The sequence below is a fragment of the Helianthus annuus genome, chromosome 9 (assembly GCF_002127325.2).
Source record: "Helianthus annuus cultivar XRQ/B chromosome 9, HanXRQr2.0-SUNRISE, whole genome shotgun sequence".
In the NCBI taxonomy this organism is placed as follows: Eukaryota; Viridiplantae; Streptophyta; class Magnoliopsida; order Asterales; family Asteraceae; genus Helianthus; species Helianthus annuus.
Window position 1 is genome coordinate 100,898,501 of NC_035441.2, and position 14,590 is coordinate 100,913,090.

The 14,590-nt window shown below is 38.8% G+C and overlaps 3 protein-coding genes across 3 annotated transcripts; 2 read left to right on the forward strand and 1 right to left on the reverse strand.

The window, feature by feature from the left end:
* Window positions 1-3,207: 3,207 nt before the first annotated feature.
* On the reverse strand, window positions 3,208-4,612 carry LOC110874339 (glucan endo-1,3-beta-glucosidase GIV). Its single transcript, XM_022123071.2, has one exon. It carries the CDS (start codon window positions 4,505-4,507, stop codon window positions 3,380-3,382), a length of 1,128 nt encoding a protein of 375 aa, XP_021978763.1. The 5' UTR covers window positions 4,508-4,612; the 3' UTR covers window positions 3,208-3,379.
* A 3,291-nt stretch (window positions 4,613-7,903) lies between these two features.
* On the forward strand, window positions 7,904-10,309 carry LOC118481677 (60S acidic ribosomal protein P0-like). Its single transcript, XM_035976870.1, has 4 exons — window positions 7,904-8,369; window positions 9,298-9,465; window positions 9,552-9,944; window positions 10,034-10,309. Exons 1-4 carry the CDS (start codon window positions 8,115-8,117, stop codon window positions 10,169-10,171), a joined length of 954 nt encoding a protein of 317 aa, XP_035832763.1. The 5' UTR covers window positions 7,904-8,114; the 3' UTR covers window positions 10,172-10,309.
* A 625-nt stretch (window positions 10,310-10,934) lies between these two features.
* Window positions 10,935-12,755, forward strand: LOC118481678 (probable aquaporin PIP1-4). Its single transcript, XM_035976871.1, has 4 exons — window positions 10,935-11,351; window positions 11,583-11,881; window positions 12,280-12,420; window positions 12,495-12,755. Exons 1-4 carry the CDS (start codon window positions 11,021-11,023, stop codon window positions 12,585-12,587), a joined length of 864 nt encoding a protein of 287 aa, XP_035832764.1. The 5' UTR covers window positions 10,935-11,020; the 3' UTR covers window positions 12,588-12,755.
* Window positions 12,756-14,590: the final 1,835 nt, after the last annotated feature.

Consider the following 14,590-nt stretch of genomic DNA (forward strand, 5'->3'; position numbering starts at 1 on the left):
AATAAAAGCTGTTCCACAACAGATGTTAAATTGAAGTACGAATACGGGAACTGCGAACTGCTACTACCATCAACATGCATCTATGTTGACCCTTTCTGATGAGGAGAATATTATTCAAGACATTGAGTTTAGAGCCATATAGATGAGTTGAGAAGGGATAAGATGGTCATATGCAGCAACTGACAAGTGGGGCCTGCGTGGGACCGACAGTTTTCCTCCTCTCACATACTTACAGGTGGGGCCTGCGTGGGACCGACAGTTTTCCTCTCACAAGGGTGGGGGGGGGGGGTATAATCAGGAAGAGGGGGGGGGGGTGTGTATAGAATTAGCCTGAAATCAAATGACTGATTATGTATTTATGTAATTAATGCACAACCTAAATAAGGTTATATTTGGTATTTCCAAATAAGTGTTCTCTGAAAACATTTTGCACATGCTAATTGGGTATAGGATAAAAGCATTGGCGTTTTAGAAAGGTAAGTAAAACTTACTGCCTCCAAAACATCACTTTGGTTGGTGTTGTAATACAACACAGCCTGCAATAAACAAAAGGCATTTTCCTATTTATCTTAACTTGATTTCCATCATATGTATTAAATGATATACAGATATACACAGTGAATAATCTTTCTATCGGGTCAGAGATAAATTAGTTGAAGTTATGTATTTTAAAATCTATTCTATGAGGTATGACTCTGTTACTTGATTGGGGAATAGTTTATTATGGGGAATAGCTTATGGGGCTAAACTGTCATACTCTTTGTTATTGTAATTTCATGAGAGTATAATTACATAATAATAGATTATATCACGTGTTAGCAACTTTTTCTTTATTCCTTCTACTAAATTTAACACAACTAGGAATAACACCCGCGCGCGTTGCGGCGCGGGTACATTGCAAACGTCGAATGGATTAGTCTAAACGTTATGTGATGCGTTAACCATATGAAAACGTGCATTTCGACATATCTGATCGAACTCAATGTAACCTATATAAGCATTGTGATTAGATCAAAACATAAATTAAATCAAATTTATACCGTACAGTCATAACGTATTATATAGGATTCGACTTATACATAGAAAACGTAACTGGTATAACGGAAAAGCTGACACGTATAATCAAAAGAGATTAATTAGAACTTTTGAAAAAAAGAAACCACAATTTGACTCCACTCGGTTCGAAACAAAATTAACGAAACATTCATAAAATAAGCACTGAAACAAATTATACTTGACCTCACTCATTTCCCAAAAAAGTTTACGTTGAAACATACGCCAACTCGAATTTATACCGAAACGTACATAAAATATGCATATAAAAGATGTTTTTTTATACAAAAAGTATTATATTTGATCTGACTCGTTTTCAGAAAAAAGTTTACTTCAAAACGTAGAGCAATTCAAATTCATACCAACATGTACATAAAATATGCACGTAAAAATAGGTTTTTTTAAGTGAAGGAGGTATAGGGGTGAACTCGAAACTAATTATTTTTAGTAAAAAGTTAATAGGTTAAATACGTTTGTAAAATCGTGCTAAGTATCCCCAATGCCACACAACCAACATAAGAGCTCGTAAAATAAAATAAATAAATAAAAGAAAAAATAAAACTGAATGAAAAACATACGTAAAATCGTTGAATCACGCACACCCGTTGTGGTGTGTTAGTGGTGAGAAATTAGACCAAGACGTAAAACGTAGAAAGAAAAAACTAAGTTGATTTAGGGTCCCTCGCATTGGAATGAACTTTTCGAACGTAGAATAATAGACGTGAACAGACAAAAAACGTTGAATCACAGAGACACACAGTTGCGGCGTGTTGACTCGCGAAATTTTAAACGAAACGTAAAACGAAAAACTTGAAAAGATGAAAAGTATAGGGGATGAAAGTTAAAAAATAAAAAAGTGTTGTGATTAAATTGAAAATAATGAAAAACTTGAGTTAAAAGTTAAAGACCTAAAGGGATTAAAATAAAAAGAAAAAAACCTTTGGATTAAAAATGAAAAATCAATTTTTTTTTTGAAACACACCCCTATGCATATGGTACAACAACAAAAGCAACAAAATGTTGCTTATTTATATATGGTAATAATTGCCACCATTGGAATTTGGTTTCATCATTGTTATCTGTGCAGAAACAGTCTGGCTAAGTCAAAGTTTATCATCCCCTATAAGGGTGTACGGGGTGGGTTAGGCAAACCCATCGGCAACCCCCTTGTGCCGACCGGTGTTGATGATGAAGAGGGTGATTTCGGCATGCACCTGCCGCAAGCGGCAAAGAGAAGGAAAGGGAGAAGTGGTGGGACCCATACCAATCACATGTTTTTGTTTTTTTTAAATGGTTTGCCTAATCTCAATTTAGGCATGCACCCTTGTGTTTTTTGGGTAATAGGCAAAAGTTACAGGCAAATTACATGGCACAATTCAATTGGGTGGGGGGAAACTTTGGCTAAAGGGATTAGACATGCACCCCTTACACCCTAAGTGAGCTGAGTGAGGCATGCCAAAATCACCTAATGATGCTTAGAAGTCGAAAGGGTTCATCAGGTGGTGGTGGCGGTTTGGAGCAGAAGATGCATGGGCTTCTGCCTACAGTTCTTTTGCAGCCGGAGCTGCATTGGTTGCTGGTTGTGAAGAGTTGGCAATTAATATGCAGTTGTTAACTTTTTTCATCTGCTTAACCATACTTAGTGGGTAATATAAGGTAAAACACACTCGATTCACCATCTTAATAATGTGTTAAAAAATACTCTCAGATTGATAGATGAAGGATGCATCAATGAAAGTTGAAAGAGAGAATATCCGAGCTCGTATACTTCAAATACTCATCTTACTTCAACAATAATATTCAAAAGCCTAATTGTTTTATGGGTACCATAACTAATACCGCTTACTATCATCTAATCTGCATTTTTTTCAATCACTTCTCAAATGCAAAGGCCAGCAGTTCGAAGCGGCTTTTGGATGAAACAAAAATATCCTCACCGACTCATTGTAGCAGCCGATTCTCCCCCAATTTCAACTATATCACACCTGGAAACACACAAATTCCTAACTGATAGATCTAGTTATGTTAGCCAACGACCTGCTTCTGATCATTCTTATTTTAAAACCTTACTTTATATATAACATTTTTAATGGATTTGTGTTGGCACTAGTTGTTTGCAGTCTTTAAGCTATTTATAAATGGTAGTCCAAAAACTTAACTACGGAAACCAAAAACTTTTAACTATTATAGCAAATACGTTTAGCAGTTCCACCTAAACAGATCGGTAATCACTAATTACCACCCGAGATTATCATTTCTGTATCCCTAACCATCTCTACACTATTCCAATCGTAACGTTAAAAACTTATATCATATTAACAAACTACTAGAACATCAGCATACCAATCACCAGTGAGAAAATCATCCGAACCAGCATGCTGTCGATGACACAAATACCGCCAGAGAAATCAATGTTAAACTTCTTCGACATATTCGGGTGCATAAACCCCCAATGCAGCCCAGTCCCCAGTCTCCCAGCCGCCTGATTCACAAAACTTGTGTTTGTATCAAACACCTCATAAACATAAGCCTGAGCCACACCTTCCTTCCTCAAAGGCGTACCACCACCAGATCTCAGATGAGAAACCAAACCATTCAGATACATTCCCGCATAAACCGGATGAGCGTCACCTTCACCTTCACCTTCATTCACCAATCCACCACTCGGCCACCCTGTCTCCGTCACCACAACCGGCATATCCGCATGTCCAGACACCGTCAACGCCGCGATAACCGCATCCACCATCATATCAAACAAATTCCTATACCTAACACCAGTAATCACATCATCTCTAAAACTGTACGGCTGGTTTTCAAACAGAGCAAAACCGATCGGAATCTCAGCACGCAATTTATAAACAAAATACGGAAACAAATTCACGAAAAACGACGAGTTCGTTTCCGTTAGAAACTGAAGCAACGGTGTAAGCAACTGAGTATTCACCGGCTCTTCAAACTCAGCTGAAGAAGGCGGGAATGACGTCATCATGATGTCAACGAATGAAAAAGTCGTTGAGACGGTTATTTTCCGGATACCGAGATCCGTAAGCGATTGATGCACGTTCCGTACAGCACCGATGACGTCATCACCGGAGGAAGCATTTACGTTGTTGCCGACGGAGATGGCGGTGATTAGAGCGCGGGGATAGAATGGGACGACGTAGGTGTAGAGCCACCGTGAGGCGGCGGAGCGGTTGGTGGAGATGTTGTGGAGGAGGTTGTTAGGGATGGAGAGGAATAAGGAGATGTTGGTGTAGAAGAAGGCTTGGATGAGGGAAGGTGAGGGGAGTGGGAGGCGGACGGCGGTGATTTTGAGAGATTTGAGAGTGGCGGCGACTTGCTCCGGTGGTGGTTGAGTGGAGGAGGGGATGTATGTGACCCCGATTGTGGTGGCGGAGGCGGTGGTGATGGCGGAGATTATTGTTATTAAGAGGAGAGTGAGGGTGGAGGACATGGTTGTTGCTGGTTTTTAGTTCATGCTGGTGCATGTGTGGGTTTATAGAGGGGGGTGCGTAGAGAGAGATATACGGTGCATTTTAGCAACTCCTAGTGAGTTTGTTAGTTGTAAAATGTAAATGATTCGCATTGCATTATTGTGTGAGTATAAAATTGTTCTTTATAACTAATAACTGTGATATGAAACTAATAACTAGAAGATGGTTTACTCGAACTCCGTTTATACAATTTTATAGCCGAACCAAGTTTTAACTGTATAAATTTCGACTTGAGCTCGCACAAGTAAAAGCGTCGTGTGAAAAAAGTTAGCTTAATATAAGTCTTAGCTGTTTGTATGGATCACAGGGTCGGTTTAGGGCTCAAACCAAACATAAATCAAAACTGTCGGTTTTTGGTTTCGTGTATGGGTTCGGTTCAGTGCAATTTCAGTTCAGTTTTACATTTGGGCTTGACATGTTTGAGACTGAAAAAAAATAGTTCAAAATAAGGCACAGGGTATGGAGTTGGAGAGGGGGTCGGTGTGGCCGACATGTCGTCGGTGACAATGGAGATGGGGATGGGGATGACGCCCCATAGCTAGGGGCGCAACTTCTAGTGGGTGGGAGGGGGCGGCCGACCCCCCGAACTTTTCGCTGAGTAGTGGGGAGTATGTAGTTTTCGTATACAAATTTTTAGGTATATACGTTTTCGACCCCCCGATTTTATAGAAATTTTTGGGTATATATGTTTTCGACCCCCTGGTTGAAAATCTCATCCTGATGCTACATTTTTAATCGGGTTTTATAAATGGACAGCAATGGCTCAGAGTCTTGTGAATGGTCATTCAAAGATCTCTGTATATAATCAGCTGCACATTTATTGATCTTTGATCACTGTCGATTCCCGTTGCATCAGAAACGTTCCAGTTTCGTCTTTGTGTAGTTTTAGCTATTTCCATTGCAAATTTAGTAATTGCATTTGCAGGTTTGTTTTCTTAATGCAAATCTGCTCCATTTCTGCTTGCAAAACCCATGACCTTCATTTTGTTCTTCTAGTTGAAGTATTTATCATTAAACATAATATTCAGAGCTGCTGGTTTCGACACTTATGAAACCCTTCTTCATTTCTTCTCTTGTTGGATGCCTTCCTTTCCGGCTTCAAAATGTTATAAGCAGAAGCTTGCAACTCAGTATCATCATACATACCTGCACAAATTTCTCAGGTTTCCATTCGTGCCTTAATGTACATTTTCTGCCCATAGAGCTCTAATCTATGGTTCAATCCTGAAGGAGTTGGACAGGGCTGGCCCTGAGAATTCATATACCCTGTTCGATCTCGAAAAAACGTGCCCCTAGGCCTTAACGAAATCGGGTATTGGGCTCAATAAAAGTTTAAACCTAATGGCAATGAGCTAATAACTAATCTAAACCATAAAAATAGTTTTGTAAGTGGGCCAATGTTGGTGTTTGTATGAGTATACCCTATTAATTTATTTATTTTTACATTTACATATCTAGTTTTTTTAAATAACGTGCCCTTTGAAGTATCGGGCCCTGGCCGGAGGTCCTCCCCGCCCACCCTAAGGGCCGGCCATGGAGTTGGACTACTTGTGACAAGTTCAACAGCTCTTGATACTGCCATCCCTTGAACGAGTATGTTACTGAATCTGCAAATGATGAGACCTGAAGCTCATCCCTTCTCGTTGATCACACATTCACACTGTAGCTCATCACTTCTGATTGACCCATAGATACTCTTTTGAATACTCATGAATTTCCAATTTTGAGTAATCAACATCTGCCATTTTTCCTCCATTGACATAATGTACATATTTTTTTTGAAAGGTGTGAACTAGTCGCAAATGTCGGGAAGTCTAGCATACCGGGTCCGCGCTAAAGAGCCCCCTCGCACAATAGATCCCCAATTTAAATCCCTCAATGAGAAACCCTTATCACCCAGACTTGAACTTGAGACCTAAAGGGGACACAAATCCCTTTTGTAATATCAGTATGGTTCCTCTTGAACAATCCTGTCCGAGTCCTTTAAATTCGTATAAACCAACCTCCTTCAGTAAACCGTATTCTCTCGTTATTCATGCTCGAGTCAGCTTTAAGAGTTTCCTTCTAATCTTCTGCTGCAAACTACTAGAATCAACTTCAAATGTCACTAAAATGGCTTTAGGATCCAGCTCAACAGGGAGTCATGATCTCTGCATTTGCTTTGTAGATGGACTCTTAAATCGCCATTACTAAAATGATATTCCAGCATTAGCACAAACAAGAATTCATCGAGCAACTTCTGCGCATTGTTTATATCCCCTTAAACAATGAATCACAATATCAGTATGTGCATTCTCAACTTTGAGCATGATTCTTCTCACAATGGTTGACTAACACAAGTGAATGGGTTGGTTTGGTTTGGTTTGGGACTAACAACAAATGATAAACTAATATTAGGTTGTAGACCAACTTACTTCTTTTACAGGTTGTATTTGTAAATAAAGAACCTGAAGGGCTATAGTTGCTGAGTTGAAAGATATTTTAAAACTAAAACTGGTTGTCCGCAATTTGCATTAATTGCGGAAGATATCCTATAACCATTTGGTTTGTTACGTCGTTACAAAGTGCAAAGCGTGGCGAGAAATCCTAGTACAGTAAAACCTCTATAAATTAATAATTATGGGACCGTGATATTTTATTAATTTAGCTAGATATTATTATATCCATAAATTAATAATTTATTAATTTAAAGTGGTTTTACGTATGACCTTTAAATTTCTAAGTTCAATGTACATTCACAAATCAATTAAATTTGTCAAGTTAATTGCTTTTTAATACAAAAAGTTAGTTCATGATACCAAAAAAAAAAAAAAAAATTACAAAAACAAGTTTCAATATACATTTCTTTTCCATGTACAATGTTTAAGTGCATTAAACACGGTTAGAATTTGAACTCTTTTAGTAATTATTAATTTATAGTTTCGCTCAAACCAATATATATACACTTAGATTTAAAAAAAGTTATTATCTTATTATTTTATCGATGGGTCCAATTTTATACTGGTCCCAAGTTAGGACTGGACAAATTATTAATTTTATCGAGCTTATTAATTTATCGAATATTAATTTATAGAAGGTTTTATTGTATATCGGGGTAGTGTTCGGGTTGATGTCATTTGTTTTTTTTTTTTTGGTATGAACAACTAATTTATTTAATCCCCTCTCGTTGTCGTCAGTGTGACTTGAACTCAAGACCTTTCCCTTTCCAATCTAGATGTTTTAAAGGCTTTGTATTTGCTAATGGACCACCACCATATTTGGTATTGAACCGTTTAAAATCAACCCATTACTTACTAAGCCCACAGAAACAGCCCAATTAGGTCAATTAGGGTTTCAGCCATATTAATTCACACCCACCCCAACAATCCATCACACACGCTGCTAGTTAGGGTTTACAGCTTCTCTCTCCACCACCCAAACTCTTGAATAGAATAGAAGAGGTTAAAGAGACGGCCGCCACCGCTGTCCGCCTTGTTTCAGCACCACCACCGCTGTCTTGGCCCTCGGTTTTCTAAACCACCATCTCTTCCGTTTATATCTAGGGTTTATTAGTTTTCTCAAAAAACAATGGGCAAAGTATCAAAGGCTGATAAGAAGATCGCTTACGACCAGAAGCTCTGCCAGCTTCTCGATGACTACACTCAGGTCCTTGTGGCGGCTGCCGATAACGTTGGCTCTAACCAGCTCCAGAACATTCGTCAAGGGTTGAGGGGTGATTCGGTTATTCTTATGGGGAAGAATACTATGATGAAGAGGTCTATTAGGATGCACTCTGAGAAGACTGGCAATCAGGCCTATTTGAACTTGATTCCGCTGCTTGTTGTAAGTTTTTTTTTGTTATTAGATCTGATTTTGATACGAATTTGTATGATTATTATCAGATTTTGCTCGATTCAGTTATATATAAGTTGATAATTTCATTGTTATAATGTATGTTTAAAGTAAATAAATTGTAACTGATAATTATATTGTTTGTTGTATGACTTGGTTAGATATAAGTTGCGTTTAATTTATTGTTATTGTTATGTTTTATGGAGAGTATGGTTGCTAATCGAATTAGATACATTGTTGTTGTTTTGATTTATGCTTTTTTGAAATTGATTTATGTTATTGAATATAAATATGCGGTTGTTTATTGATGCTAGTGCTGTGTATATTTGATAATATTGAATCTGTTTTTGTGCCTCTTGGCTAGTTTATAAGTTAATTGTTTTGTTGTTTTTGTTCTGATTATTCATGAGCACGATGAAGATTTTTATATACTTATAATAATAACAATTACAATTATTAATTGATGTGGCTACTTTGTGATTTTAGCCTAAAAAGCATGCCTCACCTGCGCCTTTTGTACACTCTGCGCCTTGTGTCACACAAGGCGTTTTGGTTTGCGCCTTAGGTCGCCTAGCGCCTAGGCGCACCTTTTTAAACCATGAGATTTAAGTGATATTGTTGTTGATAGTCGGTATGAGGATGATGAACTTTTTGTCCCTAAATTCGTTTTTGCTGAACATGATGAATACTTTTTAATGGTTTTTCGGGCTACTAGGTTACTTATATGTAAGTCGATTATGATTTGTTGTTGTACTGGTGTATGAACTTGTTGGATTAAAGTTTATAACAAATAAGATTGCAACTTTTGGGTACTTTGTTACTGATGATAAGTAATTAAATTGTATTCGGTGGTATGTGTTTTCATGTATGACATGATTAAATGTTTTGTTCCTAATCTGTTTATTGAATGATCATACAGGGAAATGTTGGTCTGATCTTCACCAAGGGTGACTTGAAGGAAGTCCGTGAGGAAGTTGCTAAGTACAAGGTTGGAGCTCCAGCTCGTGTTGGTTTGGTTGCCCCAGTCGATGTTGTGGTCCCTCCTGGCAACACTGGTCTTGACCCATCTCAGACCTCTTTCTTCCAGGTCCGCACCATATTTCATAATTAATTTATTCACCATCACATATGGTTTCACAATATAATCTAATCTTTCAAAATTCCAAATTACAGGTTCTTAACATTCCCACCAAGATTAACAAGGGTACTGTCGAAATTATCACCCCTGTGGAGCTCATCAAGAAGGGTGACAAAGTGGGTTCATCCGAGGCTGCTCTTCTTGCCAAACTTGGCATCAGGCCATTCTCATACGGTCTAGTCGTTCAAACTGTGTACGACAACGGTTCTGTCTTCAGCCCTGAGGTGCTTGACTTGACCGAAGATGACCTGATTGAGAAGTTTGCTTTGGGTGTCTCCATGGTCACTTCCTTGGCATTAGCTATCCACTACCCAACCATTGCGGCCGCACCTCACATGTTGATCAACGGTTACAAGAACCTGCTGGCTGTTGCTGTTGAGACCGAGTACTCTTTCCCATTGGCCGACAAAGTGAAGGAGTACCTTGCTGTAAGTTATAAAACATTTACGTTATTTTTATTATTGATTTATACAGTTTTTGGGGTAAAATGTAAATATGAACGAACGATTGATTGCAGGATCCAAGTAAGTTTGCTGTGGCTGCACCGGTTACTGAAGCTGCTCCAGCTGCCGCTGCTGCACCTGCGGAAACGAAGAAGGAAGAGCCGCAAGAGGAATCTGATGATGAAGACTTTGGTATCAGTTTGTTTGATTAGATGATTTATGAGATCTTTTTATCGCCTTCAGACATTTTGCTTGGTGTCATTTTGAGAAGTTTGGTTCTTATTTTGTTTTGGAACAATACTTTGTCTATGGATATTTACTTTTGAGAAGCTGGGTTGATGTTTTGTTAATTTTGTTTGGTTTGATTTATCACCTGATGCCTAGGTACCTTTAGTTCTTATTGTGCACTCCTGGCTAACAGTTTCGGTCTGAAGATTATTAAAAACAAACATGATCTCATGTTTGATTGATCAAAGATGATTGACATTGTCAGGTTGAACTTCTTCAAGCAATGCGATAACTCAATGGGTCAATCGATTACAGATTGTGAAGGTCTCAGTTCGTAAATGGTTACTCGAACCTTTGGTCGATTTAAAGGTCCAATTTGGGTCAGTTTGCAACCCGATTCCATATTAGCACAGGACCCGGAACGTGTTGCCAACTGACCCAGATAGGAATTCTATCAGAAAAATTGAACCTTTCACAATAACTTAAAATTATTTTTCTACAGACAAAATGTTACCTGCAATTTTTTAAACCTAATGAAAACCAAAAGTAAATTTTTTAAAAACTAGAGGCTAATAGGCGTAATATTTTTTTTTATCTGAAAAGTAATTCTTCGGAAAAATATTTTAATTATCATACGTAGATTAGTATGATGAAAGTTAAAAATATGATCTGCATAATGTACCTAAAAAAAGTTAGATACTTGGATATGTTAAAACAATCTTATTAATCGCGAAATTAACGACCCCCATAAACATCCCCACAAATTCGCTTTAACCTTTACAACCATCAACATCCATTACAAATGCCATGAGTTTTTATAACAAGAAACAAAAATGGAGAGAAAAGAAGACCGTGTTCATTCAGGAACTCACAGGTTCAGGGACAGGCGCGAGCTCGGTACGTCGGTTCAAATCCATGATAAAGATTACAAAGAACCTCCGGCAGCCCCATTGTTCGAGGCCGCCGAACTCACCTGCTGGTCATTTTACCGCGCCGCGATAGCAGAATTTACCGCCACTTTTCTTTTTGAATACATCACCATCTTGACGGTCATCGAAGTCGCCAAGTCTAAGACCAAGTGCTCATCCGTTGGCGTACAAGGAATTGCGTGGGCCTTCGGTGGCATGATTTTCACACTTGTCTATTGCACCTCCGGAATCTCAGGTATCTTCCGCACCCCCTTATTGATTTGACTGGTTTTTAGTTTTCTTAGTTAAATTGTCTATACGGCCTGTATAAGACGTAGCATATGAACGTAGTCCTTTTATAGGACTTGTATAAATAATGTTCACCATTTTATACGGCCCGTATAACAACTGGTTTAACAAGAGATATATTCAGTAAGGGGTATGATTAGCACAACCTTTAATTAATAATAGAAGTTGTACATCGCAGGTGGTCATATTAACCCAGCGGTGACGTTTGGGTTGTTTTTGGGTAGAAAATTGTCTTTGACCCGGGCAATATTTTACATGGTGATGCAATGCGGTGGCGCGATTTGTGGTGCCGGCGTTGTTAAGTGGTTTCAAGGACAAAGGGAATTCGAGCTACGCGGCGGTGGTGCCAACGTGGTTTCCGATGGCTACAGCAAGGTCGATGGATTCGGGGCGGAGATAATCGGCACATTCGTTCTTGTTTATACCGTCTTCTCTGCCACCGACGCCAAGCTTAGTGCACGTGACTCGCATGTTCCCGTAAGTATAACATTAAGCATTAATCACAACCAAATAGTTGGAAAAATCACATAAATAGCCATCTTGACCAACCAAGGTGGCAAAAATGCAATTGTAGATATTCTTTTACCAAAAAGTTTACCCAATGATAAGATGGCACGCGGCCAAAAGGTCCGGTCATGCGCCATGTCAGCGCATGAGTGTGCATCCTCCAAAAAGTTTTTAAATTCAAAAGAGAAAATAAAACCGTCGTGTGCCACGCTAATGAACTATGCTGACGTGGCTCATAACCTGCGCGAAAAACAGCTTTTTTTAAATAAAAAATAAAAAATAAACAATAAAACCATGGTGCGCGGAGTAATATGAGCATCATGCGCCAAAATGTTCAAACAAATGAGATGTTTTATGTGGTTTGGCAGATATTGGCGCCGTTGCCGATCGGGTTCGCGGTGTTTTTGGTGCATTTGGCGACCATTCCGGTGACCGGAACAGGGATTAATCCGGCGAGGAGTCTCGGGACAGCCATCATCTACGACAGGAAGCAAGCATGGGATGAACATGTAAGTCCACTAAGTAAATAACATAATTGTATCAAAATGAATCCAATATTAACATGAAGATTGTGTCTAAGCAGTGGATATTCTGGGCCGGACCATTCACCGGTGCAGCGATAGCGGCAGCGTACCACCAAATCTTAATCAGAGCAATTCCGTGCAAACAAAGTTAACCGTTCAACTTTCAGTTTTGGCAACAATATGACCATATAAGTGTACTCTTGAAATTTAAAGTCTATTAAGAGAATGTGAGAGTATGTCACACTTGTAAGGATTATTATGTACACTTTGTACAGAAAGAATTCAGAAGTTGTTGGGTTGGGGCTGTGGAATAAATAAAGTTTGCCACTTTGTTGTAATTTTTTTTATACCAATGAAAGTTAAAAGAGTAATCTTTAGTGAAACAGTTTTTGTAGTTTGATATAATACATTTGTTCATTTATAAAATTCAAGAGTAAAGAGATCACCTAACCCGTTTTAGAAGGAATTAAACATTCTAACCTGAACACGTGTTGATTGATTTCTCATAATGTATACGTTGCTTATAGGGGTGATAGTTCCTGACACGACTTAAACCTCACATGTTGGTTAGGATTAGGTCTAAGCGGTTTTAGACTATCGGGTGTGGAGGGGCTTGGGTTGGGGGTATTGCTTGACACGTGGCGAACATGAGATCCACAAACAAATACTAAAAAACTAGGGGTGTGGTGGGGCGTCGCTTAGCTGGGCGTGGCCAGCCATGTGGAATTTTTTAATAAACTACAAAGAAAATTAAAAAAAAAACTATATTGAACCAGCGAACCATAGCCCGCCATGTCACCCAGCCCCCCGCCCAACGCCAAGCAGAATCTCCACGCCAAGCGGGCAACGCCAACCCGGGGTGAAGCACCCGGCATTAAAGGGCAAAAACACCACCCACCGGTCTTATGTTGTAAAATGGTAGACCTATATTTAGCAAGTCATGTTTGGATTTTATTATTACTAGTTGATTTTCTGCCCGCACGTTGCGGCGGAGATTCAATGTCTGCAAAACGCGTGCCGGCAACGGCAAGCAGATAGCGAATATCAAAACATAGATAAAAATAACGTAGTAACCATAGTCACTCTGTCCTTAAAAAACGATTTTAAACAACCTAATATATAATAGTAGGACCCACACGTCCTACATGTTGGAAATTCAGTTGTTTTTAGTTCAGTTATTACGGTACTAACACGTTAAAATATGGATGAGCTCGGTACCAGTAATGACACTGAAAGTACCGATCCTGAAAATCATCGAAATTAGGTACCAGCACCAAAAATGCTCGGTTCGATACGGTATGGTATTTGAAGGTAAAAATCAGTAAATACAGGTATAGTGCTAGACCTGTGTCGAACCGAAAGTAACGATTCTGAAAACGCCAAAAGGTGGGTATCAAATTGGTGCCGAAAATGATATGGTATAGTAAATTTGGTACCGATACGATACCGGTTTGATTACAGAATTTGTTACCATTTGCTCATTAATAATCTAAATATCCAAGTTAATTTTACATGTTACAATTCATTCATTACAAGAAAAAGACAAAAAAGAAAGCAAAAGAAGTTGTTGTGTATATAAAACCTCATTCAAACGAAATACAATTTACTTACCACGTGTATGAAAAGCAATCTAAACGGTACAATTACTTGCGTTGGTACGTGACATGCTTAAAGGTGATGTTAGAGATGAGCTCGGTACCAACCGCTATCGAAAATCCCCAAAAGTGGGTACCGGCACCGAATATACCCGGTATGGTACCTGTATTTGTGGGTGAAATCCGGTAAATACCAGTACGGAACTGGTACCGAAAATGTCAAAAGTCGGTACCCAAAATATATCTGGTTTGGTAAATTTGGTACCGGTACCGGAAATGTCAAAAGTCGGTACCCAAAATATGTTACTATTAATAAGTTCTATTTTACTTACCACGTGTATGAAAAGCAATCTAAACGGTGCAATTATTTGTGTCGGTACGTGACAAGCTTAAAGGTGATGTTAGGGATTAGCTCGGTACCAACCGCTACCGAAAATCCCCAAAAGTGGGTACCGGTACCGAATATACCCAGTATGATACGGTACCTGTATTTGAGGGTAAAGACCAGTATATACAGGTACCAAACCGGTACCAAAAATGTCAAAAGTCAGTAACGATTC